This window comes from Cetorhinus maximus, chromosome 23, assembly GCF_964194155.1.
Source record: "Cetorhinus maximus chromosome 23, sCetMax3.hap1.1, whole genome shotgun sequence".
NCBI classification, from domain to species: Eukaryota; Metazoa; Chordata; class Chondrichthyes; order Lamniformes; family Cetorhinidae; genus Cetorhinus; species Cetorhinus maximus.
This window is the reverse complement of record NC_135901.1, coordinates 8249104-8271771: the sequence shown is the minus strand read 5'-3', so window position 1 is coordinate 8271771 and position 22668 is coordinate 8249104. Positions and strand designations below refer to the sequence as shown.

At 45.6% G+C, this 22668-nt stretch overlaps 2 protein-coding genes and 1 long non-coding RNA gene across 4 annotated transcripts; 1 reads left to right on the top strand and 2 right to left on the bottom strand.

Moving 5' to 3' along the window:
- LOC144696883 (uncharacterized) lies at positions 1–2188 on the top strand. Of its 2 annotated transcripts, none has more exons than XR_013580266.1 (2): positions 1–104; positions 702–2188. It is a non-coding gene; the product is annotated as an uncharacterized LOC144696883 (long non-coding RNA). The 2 variants fall into 2 exon arrangements; XR_013580267.1 differs by having other exon boundaries at positions 1–56; positions 702–1959.
- Positions 2189–5995: 3807 nt separating this feature from the next.
- Positions 5996–8050, bottom strand: LOC144698177 (uncharacterized). Its single transcript, XM_078570124.1, has one exon. It carries the CDS (start codon positions 7199–7201, stop codon positions 6164–6166), a length of 1038 nt encoding a protein of 345 aa, XP_078426250.1. The 5' UTR covers positions 7202–8050; the 3' UTR covers positions 5996–6163.
- An 11818-nt stretch (positions 8051–19868) lies between these two features.
- On the bottom strand, positions 19869–21075 carry LOC144698207 (uncharacterized). The gene has a single exon (XM_078570174.1). The coding sequence runs from the start codon at positions 20894–20896 to the stop codon at positions 20222–20224; it is 675 nt and encodes a 224-aa protein (XP_078426300.1). The 5' UTR covers positions 20897–21075; the 3' UTR covers positions 19869–20221.
- Between the last annotated feature and the right edge of the window lie 1593 nt (positions 21076–22668).

Sequence of the window (22668 nt, the reverse complement as noted above, 5' to 3'; positions counted from 1 at the left end):
GACAGAGTGAGGAGGAGCGGACGGTTCGGGAGGCGGGAGGAGATTGTGAGCACAGGGTAGGATTGGAAACCGCGGCTGGACTGGGAACTGGATCAACTTCTGGGGTAGGCCCCAGGCCCCGTGTTTACCCCGCGGTGACAGGCCCCAGGCCCCGTGTTTACCCCGCGGTGACAGGCCCGGGGGGGAGGGATCGATGGAGCCGGCGGCTGGACGGGGAGGATTTGGAAACACTTTGTGGATCCGCAAACCCTGAGAAATAATTGTCAGCTCCTGGTTTGCAGCTGCGGGGCTTCTCCCTCCCGGGAACAGGCCCAGGTTAACGGCCGCCATCCTGGGTCAGCGAGTGGAGGATGGTTCACATCAGAGGATGGGGGAGGGAGCACAATAAATAAGACTTAATTTATAAAAAATAAATAAATTTGGGCTCAAATCAATGAGAATCTGATCTGTGTTTGGGAAACTGTTAACAAATGGCCCCTTGTAAAACATGATCTCCATTTGTAGAATTTATTAAAAGGATACAGAGAATTATCCAACACTTTATTTAGATTTCAGCCCAGGGAGGGGGGAGAGTGTGTGGGACGGGGATTTGCAGCTTTGGGGGAACAAGAGAGAAAAAATGTTCCATAGGAACTAAAATTAACTGTTCTTCATTTCTATGCCGTGCTTACAATGAGGACTTTTGAAATCTCTGCTTACAGGGGCATCAGAAGGGAGAATTTATACACTGGTAACTCAAACAAAACATCACATCAAGATCTAACAGAGTCACTTGATTCATCAGGAGCAGAATATCACCGGCCTTTGAATGTGGAAGGAGAAATGTTTGCCTGTTCTGACTGTAGAAAAAAAAAATCACTCATCTATATGACTGGAAAAGCATCAAGACACACTCACACCGGTGAGAGTGTTCCAGTGCACTGACTGTGCAAAGAGCTTTAGCTAGTTACACAACCTGAAAAAAAAATTACAGCATTTACAGTGGGATGTTATGAATTCCACGTACACATGTTTTCTGTGTGTCTGTGTGTGTGTGTGGACAAGCATTCAACTGATCATCCAATCTGGAGAGACACAAGGGCACCCGCACCACGGAGAAACCATGGAAATGTGGGGACTGTGGAACTGGACTCATTTCCCCATCCCAGCTGGAAATTCATCGGCGTATTCACACTGGGGAGAGGCCGTTCACCTGCACCGATTGTGGGAAGGGTTTCACGCAGTTATCAAATCTTCTGACACACCAGCGTGTTCACAGTGGCGTGAGGCCGTTCAGCTGTTCCGTGTGCGGGAAGGGATTCATGAGTTCATCTAACCTAGGGACCCACCAGCAAGTTCAGACTGGGGAGAGGCCGTTCACCTGCTGTGTGTGTGGGAAAGGCTTCACTCAGTCATCTGCTCTGCTGACACCAACTTGTTCACAGTGATCAGAGATTGTTTAAATGCTCTGACTGTGAGAAAAGTTTCAAAGGACCAATAAATCTGCTGAAACACCAGCGAGTTCACACTGGGGAGAGGCCGTTCACCTGCTGTGTGTGTGGGAAGAGATTCACTCGGTCGCACAACCTGCACAGACACCAGCGAGTTCACACTGGGGAGAGGCCTTTCAACTGCCCCATCTGTGGGAAGGGATTCATTTTTTCATTTAACTTGAAGAGACACCAGAAGTTTCACATATGACAACAGGGGTTGGATTCTGCTGTTATTGCTGTTGTGAATCACATCCAGGTTTGAACTAGGTTCATTCTGATAACTGGGGTTGGATTTTCACTTTCTGATGGGGGTGGGAACCGGGACTTGTGTGATTTGAAAATTACTTTCCCGGTCGGAGGCACTGGATCCGCTGCCTCTGAGACAGTTTGTAATTTTCAAAGTGCCGGTGGAGGGGAGGAAACAGGAAACCCACTCACCACCAATTAACGGCCCCTTAATCTCATTAAAGAACTTGTTAAGGAGCCTGTCTGGAACAGAATGGGATTTTCAGTCTTCTGGATTCTAAATTGATTTATGGGGTACAGGTTGTTTGCAATAAATCCCCAATTGTGAATGAAATCACCAGGTTCTACAGGACTGAGCATCCGGCAGGAATGAACACTCTAAATGGTCATTTTAAAAAGATTTATTAACCATTAAAATGTGGAAAGGTAACAAGTTAGAAAGATAAAAATCAAGTTTCAATTAACAGTAAGAGGAGAATGTTTAACTTTAACAATTAAACAGACTTCTCACAACTTTCCTCGGTTGATCAGGCTGAAGACATGAAGTGAGGATAACCCTCCGTCATTTGATACACAGATAACATGCTAACAAAATGGCTTCTCGAAATCTTCATTTCTACACTTAAAAGATGCTGTAAGCCCACCTTAGCCAAGTTATTGGAAATGGCTAATTGGTCTATGGTTTGTCAATAATGTGACAAGAGTTAACTCCAGTGGTTTTAGCTAATTTGCCACATTGTCTTAAACTTAGGACAGTGCCTTCCTTTAAGCTATGTCTCTCATCTTGATGTTTTTTCAGGAGCCCATTCATTAAGACAGACTCAACAATCAAGGACAGTGTGTGTTCCTGATAGGGAGCAAGTCCGAGGCTTATCCCATTTCTTTCCCAGCTGTTACAGCACTTTAATTCTCTCATAAGAAATGCTAATGGAGAAATATTGAGATAACATGAAGCGACTTCTAAGCAACTACCAATCATCTGTTGCCCGTCAATCACTGCTTCGTAATACTGTTTTGGGAAAGTTTGTTGGAAAAGGTTAAAATCATCAAAATGGCTTCTTATCTCAATGTTAGCAGAAAATTGTGTTTTGACATTGTTAGCTTATTACAATGAATATGACATGAAATGAACCTGAAAATGGTTGGGCTACACTAAAATCTAGTACCCAGGCTTACTTACAGGATGAAGTCAGATAGTCTGCTGCACGTTAGCGCACAGCTGTGGAGTTACCATAGATCGAAAGGAAGTTAATTTTCATCTGGTTTTTGTTTGTTGAATTTGAGGGATAGACTTGTTCCGGTTTGAGCGCTGTATCTTGATGTCCGTGCACACTTGTATTGTCTTTATTGTCCTGGTCATTTCATGAGCTGCTAGCTCCCCTCGGCAAAGCAGTAGCAAACCCCAAAATGGCTGCCTTTGCTGCTGGACAGGAAGCTCCCTGCCCCCGGAGGCACTTGGTGCCTCGGTCTGGATGCTGAGCTCACCTCCTGCCAAAACAGCTTATTTACATTTAAAAATAATGCAGCAAGAGCGATGCAGTTCAGGTGCAGATTGCGGACCCAGAATTCATCCAGTGTCAGGTTCCCAACCCTCTTTGAAAATCCAGCTCTTGGGGGTTTATTCCTCTTGATGTTAATAATCCCTGTAACAGGGCTGGAGTTTAATATTCTGGTTAAATGTCAAATAAATCACTTTGGCGTCAAACACACAGTGTGTGGAATATTTGTTTTCTTCAGGATAAGAGGAGACTAATTGAAATCTTGTTCTCGACTGTTCCATTTCTGGGCCTTTTCTCTTCTGTTAAAGAAAGATTTTTATTTCTGCAGAGCCTTTCATGACATCAGGATGTCCCAAAGCATTTTACAGCCAATGAAATTCCTTTGAAGTGCAGTCAATGTTGGAATGTAGGAAATACAGCAGCTAATTTATGCACAGCAAGATCGCATAGACAACAAATTGATAATACCCAGATAATCTGTTTCAGTAACGTTGATTGAGGGATAAATATTGACCAAGATTCCTGGGATAAATCCCCTGCTCTTTGAAATAATGTCAATGGATCTCTTACACCCATCCATTCTGTCTCAGTGCAGTCTCTGACAGTCTCTCCCTCAGTACTGCGGTGGAATGTTAGCCTGGATTTTATGCTCATCTTTCTGGATGCGGATTTAAATCCACAACCTCCTGACTAAGACATGAAAATGCAACCACTGAGCCATGACTAACACATCATCATCACTCTGGATTATTTCAGATCCTAGACCTTTGGTTACTCTCATGGACAAGTCCCAGCTCCCCCATACCTTCCAGAGTGTCTCTCCCAACCTTGATAGCAAACATCATCTCACTTTTCAAAAAAGGAGGAAGAGAGAAAATGGGGAACTAGAGGCCAGTTCATCTAACATCAGTAATTGGCAAAATGTAGGAATCTACCATGAGGGATGTGGTAACAGGGCTCTTAGAAAATCATTAACTGATCGAGCAGAGCCAATATGGATTTATGAAAGGGAGATCATGTTTGACAAATCTGTTCAGAGCTTTTTGAAAATGTAATAAGTCAGGAGGATAATGAGGATATCAGTAGATGTGTATTTGGATTTTCAAAAAGCATTTGATGAGGGGCCACACGAGAGGTCATCACACAAAATTCGGTCTGGTGTTTGGGGGGTATCTGAGCATGGACTGAGGATTGGTTAATGGTCAGAAAACAGAGAGTGGGAATAAACAGGACATTTTCAGGTTGGCAGGCTGTGACTAGCAGGTACCACAAGGATTAGCAGTTGTGCCTCAGCTATTTACAATCGATATCAATGACTTAGATGAGGGGACTGAGTGTAATGTATCCAGGTTTTCTGACAATACAATGTTGGGTGGGAAAGTAAGTGCTGAGGAGGACACAAAGAGGCTGTACAGGGATATAGACAGGTTGGGTAAGAACATGGCAGATGGAATACAACACGGTGAAGTGTGAAGTTATCCACTTTGGTAGGAAAAAAAAGAATATTTTTTGAATGGTGCGAGACTGGGAAATATTTGCATTCAGAGGTGTTCTTGTACATGAATCACAGAAAGTTAACATGCAGGTACAGCAAACAAATGGTAAATGGTCTGTTAGCTTTTATTACAAAGGGATTGGAGTATAAGAGTAAAGCTGTCTTACCACAATTATACAGAGCATTGGTGAGGCATCACCTGGAGTACTGTGTGCAGGTTTAGTCTCCTTACCTAAGGAAGGACATACTTGCCCTGGAAGGAGTGAAACAAATGTTCACCAGACTGGTTCCTGGGATGAGGAGATTGTCCCATGAGGAGAGATCGAGCAGACTCGGCCTCGATTGAATGGAGTTTGGAAGATTGAGTGATCCAACTGAAACATTCTTAAATGGCCTGACAAGGTAAATGCTGAGAAAATGTTTCCCATCTGGTGAATTTAGAACACGGGGATCAGTCTCAGAATAAGGGGTCGACCATTTAGGACTGAGATGAGGAGGAATTTCTTCACTCAGTTGTGAATCTTTGGAACTTTCTATCCCAGGGATCCGTGGTTCTCAGTTATATTTAAGACAGAGGTCGACAGAGTTTTGGGTACAAGGGGAATTAAGGTTTCTGGGGAGTGTGGATCTGAGGTAGAAGATCAACCATGATCATATCGAATAGCAGAGCAGACTTAATGGGCCAAATGGCCTCTTCCTACTCCTATTTATTACGTTCATTAAACCTCAGTCTGGTTCCCCTCAAGCTGCTGAGTGAGTGAATTAAATCTTTCTTCACAAATCACCCGGATACCAGACTACAAGTCAGGCCATGAACATTGTTCATTGTTTACAAATCACAGTGAAATGTGGGCACACAGACCTTTTCTAGACATGTCTAAATGTAATCAGAGTTATCCAGCAGTTCAGCACTAATGGGGAGAGCTATTTCATAAAACAAGGAACAAAGACTCCACAGGATATTCAGTGATTCACTGTAAATCAGCACGAATGGCTGAGTATTAATTACAGCAGGGAGCAGAGTCTGAGGTTATCAATTGGTGAGTTTATTTTCAGAGTAATTCCTTCAATATTTGACAAGTTAACAGCTTTGAACAGCCCGTCTCTCAAATAGCTCGAGCCTACTTGTAATTAAAAACATTCAGAACTTACCGAGCTTCATCCTCGAGTTACAGAACAGACTTTCTCCCATCAATATAGAGCTGCAGGATTGCACTGTGATCTCTTTATTGTTCATCTTTAGTTCAAGACAGTTTCTGAGTGATTTACATTGAAAACGAGGTTTGCAGACACGATGGTCTATTCACACATAATTGAGAGATGGTGCGGGTACACGCTAAGTCTAAACTGGGCAACTAACATTAGAGATCAACCCCAACTGTCAGAATGAACATGATTCAGTCCAGGATGTGATTAACAGCAGCAATAACAGCAGAATCCAACCCCTGTAATCACTTGTGAACTCTCTGGTGTGTCACCAGGTAGGATAAGCGAGTGAATCCCTTCCCACATCCGGAGCAGGTGAACGACTTCTCCCCAGTGTGAACTTGCTGGTGTGTCAGCAGGTTGGATGACTGAGCGAATCCCTTCCCACACTCAGAGCAGGTGAACGGTCTCTCCCCAGTGTGGGTGCGCTGGTGTGCAGTGAGATGAAATGATTGCCTGAACCCAGTCCCACAGTGAGAGCATCTGAATGGTTTCTCATCAGTGTGAATACGTTGGTGGTATTGCAGATCCCCAGAACTTTTAAAGCTCTTCCCACAGTCTGGACATTTAAACGGCCTCTCGTCAGTGTGAACTCGCTGGTGTCTCAGCAGGTGGGGTTTCTGAGTGAATTTCTTCCCACACTCAGAGCAGGTGAACGGCCTCTCCCCAGTGTGAGTGCGCTGGTGTGCAGTGAGATGAGATGGTTGCCTGAACCCAGTCCCGCAGTGAGAGCACCTGAATGGTCTCTCATCAGTGTGAATACGTTGATGACATTGTTGATGCCCAGAACTTTTGAAGCACTTCCCACAGTCTGGACATTTAAACGGTCTCTCGTCAGTGTGAACTCGCTGGTGTTTCAGAAGGCGGGATGAAGTCCTGAGCCTCTTCCCACACTGTGAGCAGCTGAATGGTGCATACGCAGTATGAATGCGCTGGTGCTCCCTCAGTCCATGTGGGTTTTTAAAGCTCTTTTCACAGTCAGGGCATTTAAACTCTCTCTTGTCAGTGTGAACTTGCTGGTGTTCCAGCAGGTGGGATGAGCGAGTGGATCCTTTTCCACACGTGGAGCAGGTGAAAGGCCTCTCCCCAGTGTGAAGTCGCTGGTGTCTCTGAAGGCAGATTAACTGAGTGAATCCCTTCCCACACACGGAGCAGATGAACGGCCTCTCCCCAGTGTGACTGCGTCGATGAGTTTCCAGATTAGACGGGGATCTGAATCCCTTCCCACAGTCCCCACATTTCCACGGTTTCTCCCTGGTGTAATCGGTGCTTTTTGCTTCCATGTTCAAAGGCTGATGATCTTCAGGTCCTGATGAATCGAGAGACTCTGGCAGATTTTGATGTGATTTTGGTTTGACCTTCCTAACTGCAAATCCTTCTCATACTCTGTAATGTGAATTCAAAACAGAAACAAAGAAATATGAAAGAGAACCCACAAAAACAGAAAGGCAGGTTGTGAAATTGAGCTGAATGAATCCGGTAATTTGTGGGGCTGACACGAGGAAAATGTGACTATGAAAACTGCCAGATTGTCATAAAAACCCAACTGGTTCATTAATGTTCTCGAGGGAAGGGAATCTACCTCCCGGTCTGGGCCTACACGAGACTCTGGCCTCTATGGGAGAAGAGAGAGTGAGAGGTGGAGGAGGGAAAAGAAGATGGATTTCATAGATCTGCAGCTCAACCAGAATTTTGATAGAATCTCCCAAACCCATGACCCCCACCACCTGGAAAGACAAGAGCAGCTGGTGCATGGGGAAGCCATCAGCTCCAAGACACACAGCAGCGAGTTCACACTGGGGACAGGCCGGACACCTGCTCCACATGTGAGAAGGGATTTAATCCATCATCCAACCGGCTGATACACCAGCGAGTTCAGCATTGACTCCAGGGGTTGGATTCTGCTGTTATTGTTGCTGTTGATCACACCCAGTACTGAACCTTGTTCATTCTGATAGTTTGGGTTTGTTTCTGCTGATGTTAAAAATCACTGTAACTGGACTGAAGGTTTAATATTCTGGAAATCGGCTTGTTTTATTTTGTAACCCTTACTCTTCAAATAAAGTATATTTCTTTGGCCTAAAACAAACAGTCATTTACTTGTAATTGTTTTCAATTTAGTTACTGTATTCAGTGCTCATCATGTGCTCTGATCGACATGGTGAAGATCAAACACAGATTGTGTGATCACTTTGTGGAACAACCTCTGAGCTTGACCCTGAGCTTCCAGTCACTTGTCATTTTAATTCTCCGCCCCACTCCCACTCTGACCTCTCTGTCCTTGGCCTCCTGAACTGTTCCAATGAAGCTCAATGGGAGCTCTAGGAACAGCAGCTCATCTTTCGATCTGGCATTTTACAAACTTCCAGACTCAACATCAAGTTCAGCAGTTTCTGCACCAACAGAGAGTTGTCAGGATCTGGAACTCTCTACCTGAAAAGGTGCTGGGACCTGACTCGAGAAGGAATTTTAAAAGGAAGTTGACAGGGATTTGAGAATGAGGAACATATGGATTACAGACAGAAAGTGGGTGTCTGGGGCTAAACATGATTGCTCTTTCAAAGAAACAGCACAAGCATAAAGGGTTGAATGGGCTCTTTCTGTGCTGCAAGTTTCTATAATTCTAGAAGTTGGCCGTTTAGTCCCTCGTCCCTGTCAGATTTAAATTTAATCTCGCATCAACTGCTGTTTGTGGAACAGAGTTCCTAACTTCTACCTCCCTTTGTGTGTAGAAGTATTTGCTGACTTCACTCCTGGAAGGTCTGGCTCTCATGTTTACACTATGCCCCCAGAGTCTAGGACTATGACTCTTCTTTGGAACTGACTGAATCTTTGTCTGAATCTGGGGAAGTGAGGACAAGCATGGTCAAAAAATTGTAGCCATGTCTTTCACAGTGAAATGAGGAAACAATCGTTGACACAAAGCTTGACAAGTTTGGAGTTTTCTGCCACAAATGACAATTCCCTCACCAATATCACTACCCATTCACTCCACCTTCCCCTCTCAAGATGACAATAGGCAGTTGCCTGCATAAGCCAGGCTTCTTACCAGGGTTTCCAGTCCCGCACACACCATGTGTTTTTTTATTCTATGATGGGATGTGGGCATTGCCCATCCCTAATGGCCCTGGAGCTGTGTGGCTTGCTGGGCCGTTTCAGAGTGAACCACATCACTGTGGGGCTGGAGTCACATGTAGGCCGGACTTGGTAAGGACGGCAGATTTCCTTCCCTAAAGGGACATTAGTGAACCAGATGGGTTTTACGATCATTGATAGTTTTATAAATTATTAACCGACTCTTGGAGTCCAGGTATCATTCAGGTAAAACTGTGCTGCACTCACAAGGACAATAACCCATAGTCCTCTGTTGGGACTTGAACCCATGTCCCGAGCCCAGTGGCATTACCACTGGGGCACCGTCTCCCCGCCCTCCAAGCTCGCGCGCGGTGTCCAGGCTCCCCCCGGTTCACAATCTGCACCCGCCCTCCGAGCTCGCGCGCGGTGTCCAGGTTCCCACCGGTTCACAATCTGCACCCGCCCTCCGAGCTCGTGCGCGGTGTCCAGGCTCCCCCCGGTTCACAATCTCCACCCGCCCTCCGAGCTCGCGCGCGGTGTCCAGGCTCCCCCCGGTTCACAATCTTCACCCGCCCTCTGAGCTCGCGCGTGGTTTCCAGGCTCCCCCTCCCCGGTTCACAATCTCCACCCGCCGACTTCATTTCTCACCCTTCGTGATCTCAACTCCACCGCTCCTTCTTCCAGCTCCGGTTCTAGTACTGCGCATGCTTCAGTCGCGGCCTAGCCCCGCCCATCCATCACTCCAATTGGTTGGAGGGCAAACCGCACCTGCTCTGTCCTCCAGTCCCGCCTCTCTCTTCCTATTGGCCCGGAACCGCTGTCAATCAGCCGGGCATTGTGAGCTGTCAGGTGAGAGGTCACTGTTGGGAGCGGGTTAATAAACCCCGGGCGGGGTTTACAAATCCCGAGTGCGGCCCCAGAGCCGAATATTAAACAATGAACATTCTCCACTCTCACTATCCGCCGGACAGGTAGATAAGGTGGTTAAGAAGGCATATGGGATACTTGCCTTTATTAACATTTAAGTTATGAAGAGAGGTTGGATAGACTTGGGTTGTTTTCCTTGGAGCAGAGAAGACTGAGGGGTGACCTGATCGAGGTGTACAAGATTGTGAGGGGCATGGACAGGGTGGATAGGGAGCAGCTGTTCCCCTTAGTTGAAGGCTCAGTCACAAGGGGACACAAGCTCAAGGTGAGGGGCAGGAGGTTTAGGGAGGATGTGAAGAAAAACTTTTATACCCAGAGGGTGGAGAATGCGCTGCCTGGGAGAGGGTGATGAAGGAGGATTGCCTCACATCCTTTAAAAAGTACTTGGATGAGCACTTGGCACATCATAACATTCAAGGCTATGGGCCAAGTGCTGGTAAATGGGATTAGGTAGGTAGGTCAGGTGTTTCTCACGTGTTGGTGCAGACTTGAAGGGCCGAAGGGCCTCTTCTGCACTGTGTGATTCTGTGAACAACCTCAAACAAAGAGACCAGGACCCTCCGAGCATGCACAATTCACCCGGCCAACCCGCAGCAGATAGAGCGGTTTCTGAGATGTTTGGGACTGTGGGTAATACAGATGCCATTAGAGACCCAGAGTCCGTTGATCATTAAAATAAAAGCAAAATACTGCAGATGTTGGAAATCTGAAATAAAAACAGAAAATACTGGAAAAATTCAGCAACTCTGGCAGCATCTGTGGAGAGAGAAACAGAGATAATGTTTCAAACCCACTACGGCTCTTCATTGGAACTGACCTAATTTTTGTCTGAATCTGAGGAAATGAAGACAAGGTTATGCTGATATAGAGTTTGCAAACTAAGAAAGACCAAGGCCCATCTCCTACCATCCAAACCCTGCAACAATGGATCTGTTGGCCAATCTTTGCAATGAATCCGTTTCATTAATTTGTAACAAACAAATATATAATTCTTCTGCTATGCTTTGCATTTGATGGGAATTATCAAATGTTTTTACGACTACGAGCTTGGGTTGTGGACGGTGGTGTCTTCACTCTTCTCTGTTGTTCGAATCCAGAAGGGCTACTGTAGTTAAAAGGACTTGGCTTGCAAAATACAATTGCATTTAGAGGGATAAAGGAACATTTTAATATCATAGTTCAGTGACACCTGATCACTTACCAACTGCGTCAGTTTGTAAAAACATAAAGAAAATAATCACAGCTGCTACAGGTTATTCTCTAGCTACAACGAGATAGATAAGAAAGGAATCAAGACAAAGGAATCAACAGTGCAGAGGCATTCGAAGAGAATGGTGTGGTTAACAGTGTCAATGACTGCAGACAGGATGAGAAGGAAATTGCGGCAGAATTAACCTCTGCCATATTCACATAGGCTGTAATTTGTGACTTAAATAAGAGCTGTTTCAATGTTGTGGCAGTTACAGAAATCTCATTGAAGGGATACAAACATGGAGTTCTGGGAAAATGTGCTTGGATTTGGGAGGTGACAAGGACTTTAGAGAGGAAAGGGTGATTAGAGTGGTAGTTGGCAAGAACATTGCGGTCAAGGGCTTGTTTTCTTGAGTATAAGTAGTTATGGCAGATTTAAAGGAAAGGACAGTACCTGAAGAGAGTGAGCTGTTAACAATATCAGCGAACATGGGAAGGTTGGGTGATCAATTGGAATAGGAATGGAGGAGGTGGGTTTTATGGAAAAGATAAGTTCTGAGAAGCATGAGGGAAGATTGGAGAGAAAAAAGCAGATTCAGGGCTGCAGCAAGGTGGCTCTTTAGAGGCGGTTTGGCCCACAGAGTCAGTGGAAGGGAGGGAAGCAGTAGAGGCAGCTGATCGGATTGTCTCAATCTTAGTGACAAAAAAGCTCCATGGAAAGTTTGGCCCAGGTCTCTCTCCCTCTTAAAAACATTGACATCTTTTGCTTTCCCGGCTTGACACATTTATTTGTCTGACAAAGGATGGCATCTTTCTTAATATTCACAATTAAAGGGGTGGTTACCCAGGGGCCAATAAATTAATATAGGGCAGAGGTATATCTAGTGTTGTTAAATGGTACATGTTATTTATTTCTCTCTAATTAAGTACATTTATTTCATTCCTTGTGAATAAATCCATTTCAGTAACAATTGCTGAAATGTTTGCTCCACACCCAAAGGGTTTCATCAAGTTTTCTCGTGGAGTTTGAGACAAAATCAGCTTTCAAAATAATGCAGAGTTTCAGTGGCCAGTAAGTTCACAGATGATATAAAAATTGGTGGTGTTGTAAATAGTGAGGAGGAAAGCCTTTGATTACAGGATGATATAGATGGGCTGGTAAGATGGGCAGAGCAGTGGAAAATGGAATTTAACCGTGAGAAATGTGAGGTAATGCATGTTGAGAGGACTAACACGGCTAGGGAATACATAATGAATGGTAGGACCCTAGGAAGTACAGAGGATCAGAGTGACCTTGGTGTACATGTCCATAGACCCCTGAAAGCAGCAGCACAGGTAGATAAAGTGGTTAAGAAGGCATATGGGATATTTGCCTTTATTAGCTGAGGCGTAGTATATAAGAGCAGAGAGGTTATGTTGGAGCTGTATAAAACGCTAGTTAGGCCACAGCTGGAGTACTGTGTGCAGTTCTGGTCGCCACACTATAGGAAGAATGTGATTGCACTGAAGAGGGTGCAGGGCAGATTCACCAGGATGTTGCCTGGGCTGGACCGTTTCAACTATGAAGAGAGACTGGATAGGCTAGGGTTATTTACCTTAGAGCAGAAAAGGCAGAGGGGGAACATATTAGTGGCTTACAAAATTATGATGGGCATTATTAGCGGAGGTGTCAATAATAGGGGTCATGGAATTAAGGTAAGGGGCAGGAGGTTTAGAGGGGATTTGAGGAAAAAGATTTCACCCAGAGGGTGGTAGGAATCTGGAACACGCTGCCTGAGGGGTTGGTAGAGGCATGAACCCTCGCAACATTTAAGAAGTATTTAGATGAGCACGTGAAAAGCCATAGCATCAGGGCTACGGGCCAGGTGGTGGAATATGGGTTTAGAATAGACAGGTGCTTGATGGCCGGCACAGTCCCAATGGGCCGAAGGGCCTGTTTCTGTACTGTATAACTTTATGTGACTCTGTTCAACAAATGAGGGAGATCCGTGCTCAGCCACGCCCCTCACTCACTCCGATTGGATGGGGGACCAGCTGCTCCCGTTCGGTCCTCCATCCCGCTCCTTCCTCCTACTGGCCTGGAGCTGACATCAATCACACGGGCATTGTGAGCTGGAGCATGTTCAATACGGCTGCTCCATCTATATCGGTGCGCATGCGCATTGCGAGTGGTGTCCAGAGACAGACAATTGAAGGGGTGCTTACCCAGGAACAAAAGCAAAAATTGCTGGAAAAACTCAGCAGGTCTGACAGCATCTGTGGAGAGAAAGACTAGTTAACATTTCGAGTCCATGTGACTCTTCATCAGAACTAAAGAGAAATAGAAATGTAGTGAAATATAAGCTGTTAAAGGGGGTGGGACAGGTGAAGCTGGATAGAGGGCCAGTGATCGGTGGAGGCAAAGGAGAGACTGCAAAAGGTGTCATAAATAAAAGGTCAAAGTGGTGTTGACGATGGTGATATGAGCTAAAGGATGTGCTAATTGTGACATTAAGGGTGGAAAGCAGGATGAGCAGTGACAGATGGCTCTGGTGGGGGTGAGGTGCGGGGGAGGGGATCGAAATAGGCTTAAAGATGGGGAATAAAGAATGAATAGAAATAAATTTCAAAAATAATAATAGAAATCAGTGAAAAAAGAAAATATATATATATATATAAATAAAATTAAATTTTAAAAGGGGGATAAAAGAGGGGGTGAGGATGGAGGAGAGAGTTCATGACCTGAAGTTGTTGAACTCAATGTTAAGTCCAGAAGGCTGTAGAGTGCCTAATTGGAAGATGAGGTGCTGTTCCTCCAGTTTGCGTTGAGCTGCACTGGAACATTGCAGCAGGCCAAGAACGGTCATGTGAGCATGAGAGCAGGATGGGGTGTTGAAATGGCAAGCAACAGGAAGGTCTGGGTCGTGCTTGTGGACAGACCAGAGGTGTTCCGAAAAGCGGTCACCCAGTCTGTGTTTGGTCTCTCCAATGTAGAGGAGACCACATTGGGAACAGCGAATGCAGTAGACTAAATTGATGGAAGTGCAAGTGAATTGCTGCTTCATTTGAAAGGAGTGTTTGGGCCCTTGGATGGTGAGGAGGGGGCAAGTATAGGGGCAGGTGTTGTACCTTCTGCGGTTGCATGGGAGGGGGTTGAGGTGTAGGGGGTGATGGAGGAGTGGACCAGGGTGTCCCGAATGGAATGGTCCCTACAGAATGCCAACAGGGAGGGTGAAGGGAAGATGATGTTTTGTGGTGGCATCATGCTGGAATTGGCGGAAATGGCGGAGGATGATCCTTTGAATGTGGAGGCTGGTGGGGTGATAAGTGAGGACAAGGGGGACCCTATCATGGTTCCGGGAGGGAGAGGAAGGTGTGAGGGCAGATGCGCGGGAGATGGGGCGGACACGGTTGAGGGCCCTGTCAACCACTGTGGGTGGAAAACCTCGGTTAAGGAGAAGGAAGACTTGTCAGAAGAACTGTTTTGGAAAGTGGCATAATCAGAACTATGCGACGGAGGCGAAGGAACTGAGAGAATGGGATGGAGTCCTAACAGGACGCAGGGTGTTAGGAGCTGTAGTCGAGGTAGCTGTGGGAGTCGGTGGGCTTGTCATGAATATTGGTGGACAGTCTATCACCAGAAATTGAGACAGAGAGGTCAAAGAAGGAAAGAGAAGTGTTAGTGATAGACCATGTGAAAGTGTTGGAGGGGTGGAAATTGGAAGCAAAATTAATAAATTTTTCCACGTCCAGGTGACAGCATGAAGTGGCACCGAAGCAGTCATCGATGTACCGGAGAAAGAGTTGTGGGTGGTTGGGAGACTATGAGGTTGGAAGCTGTGGAGGGAAGATCTCCTTTTGACACACAAAATAAACCCAACAGCCATGTACTGTGTGCAGTTCTGGTCACCAAATTATAGAAAGGATATAGAGACACTGGAGAGGGTGCAGAGAAAATTGATAAGAATGATATCAGAAATGCATGGGTTTACATATCAGGAAAGGATGAACAGACTGAATCTCTATTCTCTTGAAAAAATATGTCTGAAGCTGAACTAATTTAGGACTTTAAAATGATGAAAGTTTTAATGGAGGGGAAACAGAGAGAATGTTTCCTCTTGTGGGGAAGAGCAAAACTAGAGACCTTCAATATAAGATAGTCACCGAGAAAGCAAATAGGGAATTCAGAAGAAACTTCTTCGCCCAGAGAGTGGTGAGAATGTGGAACTCAAGACCACAGGAAGTGGGTGAAGGGAATAGTATAGATGTATTCATGGGGAGGCTAGACAAACATATGTGGCTGAAGGAAATATTAGGTCATGATGGTAGATTTAGAAGTGGAAAGATGAGAGGTGGCTTGAGTGGAACATAAACACCAACATGCACTGGTTGGGCTGAATGGCTTCTTTCTGTGCTGTATATCCTATATAATCCTGTGTAAGGCTTAACTGATCGTCCAACCTGGAGAGACACATGGACACTAGTAACAGGGTACTGCACACAGTACTTAGCTGTTGGGTTTATGTTGTGCATCAGGTAAGCTTTGCTTTTTGCTTCAATGATAGATGTCATCTCTGCTGAGTAGGTCTCAAACCAGCCTTTGTTGTGGATTCCCCTTTACCAAATGTTACTGCTGCTATGTAAGAAATGATTGAACTCAGCGACTTCCAAACTTCATCAATATCAATGTTGATTGATTAAACTTTTATTGATGTGCCTGTAAAATATTTCACTGTTTTGATTCCTGTTGTTTGATAATTTAATTTCATAATGGAGGTTTCACTTTGAAGAGTGTGTAAGTCAATAAGAATTGTCAGCAAGGATTAAGCAACAGGGAGAAACCGTGGAAATGTGGGGACTGTGAGAAGGGATTCAGTTCTCTATCCCGGCTGGGAACTCATTGGCACAGTCACACTGGGGAGAGGCCATTCACCTGCACTGTGTGTGGGAAGGGATTCATCGAATCATCCAGCTTCCAGAAACACCAGCATATTCACAGTGAGGAGAAACCGTAAAACTTACTCCGTGTGTGGGAAGAGCTTCACTCAGTCATCCATTCTCCAGATACAGTCTGTGAGAATTCTGTTCTTTCTTTGACTGTGTATTAATATAGTCTGCAGAAGTTGTGTTCTTTCTTTGCCTGTGTGTTGATCTGTAGGGTAGAATCTGTGGAGGTGATGTCATGCTTTGAACCGGCTTGTCTGAGTTTAGAACTGTGAGATGGTGGAAGTGCAGAAGTTCTATGTAATCACAGAGGAATATGTGTGTGCTCTCATCAACAGGCGAATGCTGTTCACATGAACACACCTGTGATTGGACAAGAGCCACATGATTGAATAGTGAAATGTCCATGGACAGTTCTGATTGGTGGCCTCAGAGGAGCCAGTTGGGGGGTTCCCAGCATAAGAACAGTCCACCTGAGGGATTTGGTACATTGGAGAAAAGAACAAAGGAAAGAAGAGAAAGAAACACGAAAGCTGGAAACTCCACAAGAAAACTGGAAGCTCCAAGGGAAGAAGTGTGCTCTGCTGTCCAGATATGACAAGGGAAGTATACAGCTCACGTTGTTCTGTAAATCACTGCCTGAAATTTACCTTTAGTCTTTAAGTTGCACCATATCCTGAGACTGACCCCTTGTTCCAGACGCCCCCCACCACCCACCCCTCCAAACCCAGCCTGGGGAAACATCATCCCTGCATCCAGTCTGTACACTTCTGTCCGAATTTTAAACGTTTCAATGACGTCCCCTCTCATTCTTCTGAACTCTAGTGAATACAGCTCTAGTCGACCCAAAACTCTCCTCATACAACAATCCTGCCATCCCAGGAATCAGGCTGGTGAAGCTTTGCAGTCACTTCCTCTGTGGCAAGTATATCCTTTCTTCGGTAAGGAGACGAAAACTGCACACAATACTCCAGGCTGCCTGCTTCCAGCTCTGTGACATCTCCCATTGCCCATTTCAAAATGATGCAGAGTTTCAGCCAATGAGGCTGATCTGGACTCAGCCCCGCCCCTCATTCACTCTAATTGGTTGGAGGATCAGCCGTCGGTGCTCATGCCTCCAACCCCGCCCCCTCATCCTATTGGTCTAGCTCCGCCGTCAATCAGCCGCGCATCGAGAACTGTCAGGTGAATAAACACCGGGCAGGGGGGCGGGGTTTACAAATCCCGAGTGCGGCCCCAGAGCCGAATATTAAACAATGAACATTCTTCACTATCCGCCGCTTCCGGCTTCTCTCCGGGAACAACCTCAAACAAAGAGACCAGGACCCTCCGAGCATGCGCGATCCACCCGGCCAACCCGCGGCAGATAGAGCGGTTTCTGAGCAGTATAGTATTGTGGGTACTGCGGCCGCCATTGGAGATCGACCTCACTTAATCTTCGTTTGATTCTAGGGAAGTGGGGGTGAGATTCCGCTAATGTCGGTGTTGAAAAATAAGAAAGATCAAGCTCCATCTTCTACCATCCGCACCCTGCAATAATGGAGCTTTTGGCCAATCTGTGTAATGACTCTTGTTTCAATAAGTCACAGAAGACACAGTTGCTCTGCAATGCCTTGCATTTTAATGGGAATTTTCAGATATTTTTACTGCTATTAGATTGGATTGTGGACTATACCATCTTCACTTTTCCCTGTTGATCTAATCCAAGAGCGGTGATATATTTAGAAGGACTTGGTCTGTAAGAGACAGTCAGTGTGAGACTGATAATGGAACATTTTTATGTTAATGTCTAGTGACACATGATCATTTTCCCAGTGAGTCAGTTTGTAAAAAAAAACCTCAAATAATCACAGCTACTGCAGCTGATCCTCTTGCTACAATTTGATAAGAAAGGAATCAGGGATCAGTCCCACCCAGCTGGACAACAGTGAAGAGGCATTGAAGGAATTTTTGTTTTAATTCATTCATGGGATGTGGCTAGGCCAGCATTTATTCACCATCCCTATGGATGATTTGGTTAATGGTGTTAAAGACTGTAGATGGGCCAAGAAGGACAAAGGACAATGAGGGAGAGTTTACCTTGGTTACATTGGATGCAATTTGGGACGATGAGAAGAGCTACTTCGATAATGTGGCAGAGGCAGAAATCTTATGTGTCGAGGGGCCAAATGGCCTACTTCTGCTCCTATTTCATATGTTCAGATTCAAAAATGGAATTCCAAAAAGATGGGCAGGATTTGGGAGGTGTCAACACATTTCAGGACTTAGAAGGGGAAAGGGAGCTTGGAGTGGTTTACAAGGATGGTGGGATCAATGGTTGATTTTATTGAGGAGGGGGTGATAATGTCAGATTTGAAGGAGAGAGGAGCAGTGCCTGAAGAGAGAACTGTTAACAATGTTAACGAACATGGGAAGCTTGGAGATCAACAGATGAGTGAAAATAGGGCTGAGGTAGCAGGAGATGGGTCTCATGGCAAAGCTAAGTGCTGAGAAGGAACGAGGGGACATGGGAGAGAAACTACAGAAAGATGCACGTTCAGGGCGAGGGGGGAACATTCAAGGTCAATTGGATTGGTGATCTAGTGGAAGGGAGGGAGGCAGCAGAGGCAGCTGATCAAATTGTTTCAATCTTAGTGACATGAGCTTCTCACACTTGTTGGCGATGAGGATGGAGGAGACAGGGGAGAGGGAGAGCCCTTCAAAAGGAACTAACTTGTCTCAGAGATACTATAAAGACTCAACACACTGTATTTAACACAAAGCTGCTGATCTGAATTTTATCCACAATACTATGCCCCATAACTGGGCTGGAGTTTATTAACATCAGCAGAAACAGACCCCAATGAACATAGTTCAGTTCTGTTTGTGATTAACAGCAAAATCCAATCACGATAGTTACTTGTGAACTCCCTGGTGTGCCAGTAGGTGGGATGACGAGTGAATCCCTTCCCACACTCAGAGCAGATGAATGGCCTCTCCCCAGTGTGAAGAACTGGTGTTTCAGTGGGCTGGAAGTGTATTCAAAATCATGAGGGGTCTGGACAGGGTTGATGGGGAGAATGAGATGAGCTCCCCCTTCTGAAAGGATCAAAAACGAGAGGGCACAGATTTAAAGTAGTTGGTAAAAGAAGCAAAAGTGACACGAGGAAAACCTTCTTCACGCAGCGAGTGGTTAAGGTTTGGAATGCACTGCCTGGGAGTGTGGTGGAGGCAGGTTCAATTGAAGCATTCAAAAGGGAATTAGACTGTTACCGGAAAAGGAAGAACATGCAGGGTTATAGGGAGAACGGCTCTAAGTGAAATGACCACGCAAAGAGCAGGTGCAGTCACGATGGCCTGAATGGCCTCCTTTTGCACTGAAACAAATCTGTGCCTCCTGGCCACTTCGGAGGCTGAGGATGTTTCTCCTTATGGGAGAGACCACAACTAGGGGCCACTGTTTAAAAATAAGGGGTCTCGCATTTAAGACAGAGATGAGGAGAAATTTGTCCTCTCACAGGGTCGTCAATTGTGGAATTCTCTTCACCAGAAAGCAGTGGAGGCTATTGAATAATTTTGAGGTTGAGTTAATTCTTGATTGACAGGGAGTCAAAGATTATGGGGGAAAGTAGAGTTGGGGCCTCAATTAGATCACCTATGATCTTATAACATGGCTGAGCAGGCTCACAGGCCTGAATGGCCTACACCTGCTCCTAATTCATATGACTAACTGCTTTCTACCACAAGGCCTTTCACTGGGAGGGCCACTGTAGATTTCACCTTCTAGCTCCAAGCCGGGCAAATTTTCCAGCTTCTTTTCCCTCACCAACTCCAAGTGAGCTGCAAACTACACAAGCCCAGATGTGCAACTGCCTTCTGTGGGAAATACCCAGATAAATTAAACAAAAGAACCTTCTAACTCCAACAGCCCATCTCCATGGCAACGTGGCATGCTTTGGGAGATTCCAAACAGAAATGCATGAATATCTTTTTCCATCCATACAGCATTTTATTTAATGATCCATATGAAATGTGCAATGGATATTCGCAACAAGCCTCAAAGAGCATCAGCCCACTGGAAACAAAATTGTGAGACCGGCCAGTCCAGCAGAAAGGGATCCTCCCACTTCACCAACTGTCAGGATGAACATGGTTCAGTCCTAGATGTAATTAACAGCAGCAATAAGAGCAGAATCCAATCGCTGTGATCACTTGTGAACACGCCGGTGTGTCTGCAGGTGGGATGACTGAGTGAATCCCTTCCCACACACAGAGCAGATGAATGGCCTCTCCCCAGTGTGAACTCGCTGGTGCCTCTGCAGGCTGGATAATCGAGTGAATCCCTTCCCACACTGAGAGCAGGGGAATGACCTCTCCCCAGTGTGAAGTTGCTGGTGTAGCAGCAGGTTCGATGACTGGGTGAAACCTTTCCCACACACAGAGCAGGTGAACGGCCTCTCCCCGGTGTGGACTCGCTGATGTGTCTGCAAATTGAATAACCGAGTGAATCCTTTCCCACAATGAGAGCAGGTGAATGGCCTCTCCCCGGTGTGAACTTCCTGGTGTGTTAGCAGGTTGGATAACTGGGTGAATCCCTTCCCACACTCAGAGCAGGTGAATGGCCTCTCTCCAGTGTGAACTCGCTGGTGTCTCAGCAGGGTTGATGAATCACTGAATCCCTTGCCACACTGAGAGCAGGTGAATGGCCTCTCCACTGCATGAACTCGCTGGTGTGCGTGCAGCTGCCATGAACCACTGAATGCCTTCCCACACTCAGAGCAGGTGAATGGCTTCTCCCCAGTGTGACTGCGTTGATGAATTTCCAATGCAGACGGGCATCGGAATCCCTTCGCACAATCCCTACATTTCCATGGTTTCTCCATGGTGCAAGTGCCCTTGTGTCTCTGCAGGTTTGACAATCAGTCGAAGCCTCGTTCACACACAGAACCTGTGTACGGTCTCCCTGGCTGTGAATGCGGCAATGTTTCTTCAGACTGTACAACAGTTCATAGCTCTTTCCAAAGCCAGTGCATTGGAATACACTCACTCGGGTGTGTGAGAATCGGTGTTTTCCAGTCACACTGATGTTTCAAATATTTTGAAGCAGACGTAACAGACAAATATTTCTTCTAGGTTCAAAGGCTGCTGATATTCAGATCCCGATTAATCGAGTGGCTCTGACAGATCTTGACGTGACCTTTGGGTTGAACTTTCTGACTGCAAATCATCCCCTTCTAATGTCCTGTAAAAGGAGTTTACAAAAGTCATCACAGATAGTCTGCGATAGAAATTCAGAACAGACAATTCTAGTTTCTATGGAACATTCTTTCCCCTCTCATTCCCCAAAAGCTGTAAATCTCCATCCCCAACATGCTCCCTGCATTTTGAGCTCTCAGGAATGTTCAGACAGATTCAAAATGTTAGCTCTGTTTCTCACTCCACATATGCTGCCAGACCTGCTGAGTTTTTTTGCACCATTTTCTGTTTTACTCCCTTCGTTCTCACTCTGTTATATCTCATTTATACACTCCCAATTCTCCTGAAGGAGCCAAAAAGATTGTAATACTTGATTAGCGATACAGAGGGGATTTGAGGAAGAACTTTATTTAGACAGCGAGTAGTCGTGGCCTGGAATTCGATGCCTATGAGGATGGCAGAACCGGAGATGATCAATGGTTTCAAAATGAAATTGGATAGGGAGTTGAAAGAAAAACTTTCAGGGGAACGAGGATACAGATGGAGAATGGGATCGACTGGATTACTCTACAGAATGTCAGCATGGATCTGAGTTTCCAATTGGACACCATCTGTGCTGTAATGAGTCTATGACCGGAAATATATAATGCAGCTACAGTATTATTACAGGACTAGAAATAATAATAAATGAACTTTAATACAGAATAATAAATAACTAGACATTTCTCTGTTGTTACGATCCCTGTGGAAACCAATAACCTTAAAGTAAACAAATTCCCAGACAACCCCAACGGAATAAACAGAAGGACAAGGTTTTATTTTTTAAAAACGATTCCTGTAACAATCAAACTAAATTCAACATAAATGAAGCCTGCATTAACAGACAAATAGCATTTCAATAGACCGGATAAATATGAATTTAAACAGCTGGAGCATCAGCCTGATCCATAAAATCACCAGCATTTCCCCCCTCAGCATATTTGGCACTAATTCCAGTTACAGAGTCCCGCAACTCTCTGTACTTCCCAGGGGAAGGAAAGAAAGTGATTTACTCACAGATGTTGGACCGAGGAAGAAGTTTTAATGTTTATGAAGCTAAAAACAAATGCTGTGCCGTTTAAAATCAAATTGCATTGGAAGAAAATGAGGAGAAAACATTTTACACAGTCCCCTCCCCCACTCCCATAGCTGGCAGCCCAGCACGCAGGCGCAGAAAGCGCTTTCTGTCCGGAGCAGGCGCAGTGCGGCTGCCGTCAGCGGTCGCTCTCGATCTCTTTTTGGACCAGCCGGTCGCCGTCGACAAAGGGGGAAGGGGCAATTCGCTGAGCGGCTTCTCGCTCTGGCCGGAGCCGTCAGCCGGTTGCCTGGAAACTTTGGCTCGAGGAGGTGCAGGGAGAGGGGGAACAATGGGTGGGGCTCCCGTGTCCGCGCGCCTGGTCCGCAAACTGGAACCCGAGGA

Excerpts from the sequence above, each read along its gene's own strand:
- LOC144698177 (XM_078570124.1), bottom strand. The coding sequence starts at position 7,201 with ATGGAAGCAAAAAGCACCGATTACACCAGGGAGAAACCGTGGAAATGT.
- LOC144698207 (XM_078570174.1), bottom strand. The coding sequence starts at position 20,896 with ATGGAGAAACCATGGAAATGTAGGGATTGTGCGAAGGGATTCCGATGC.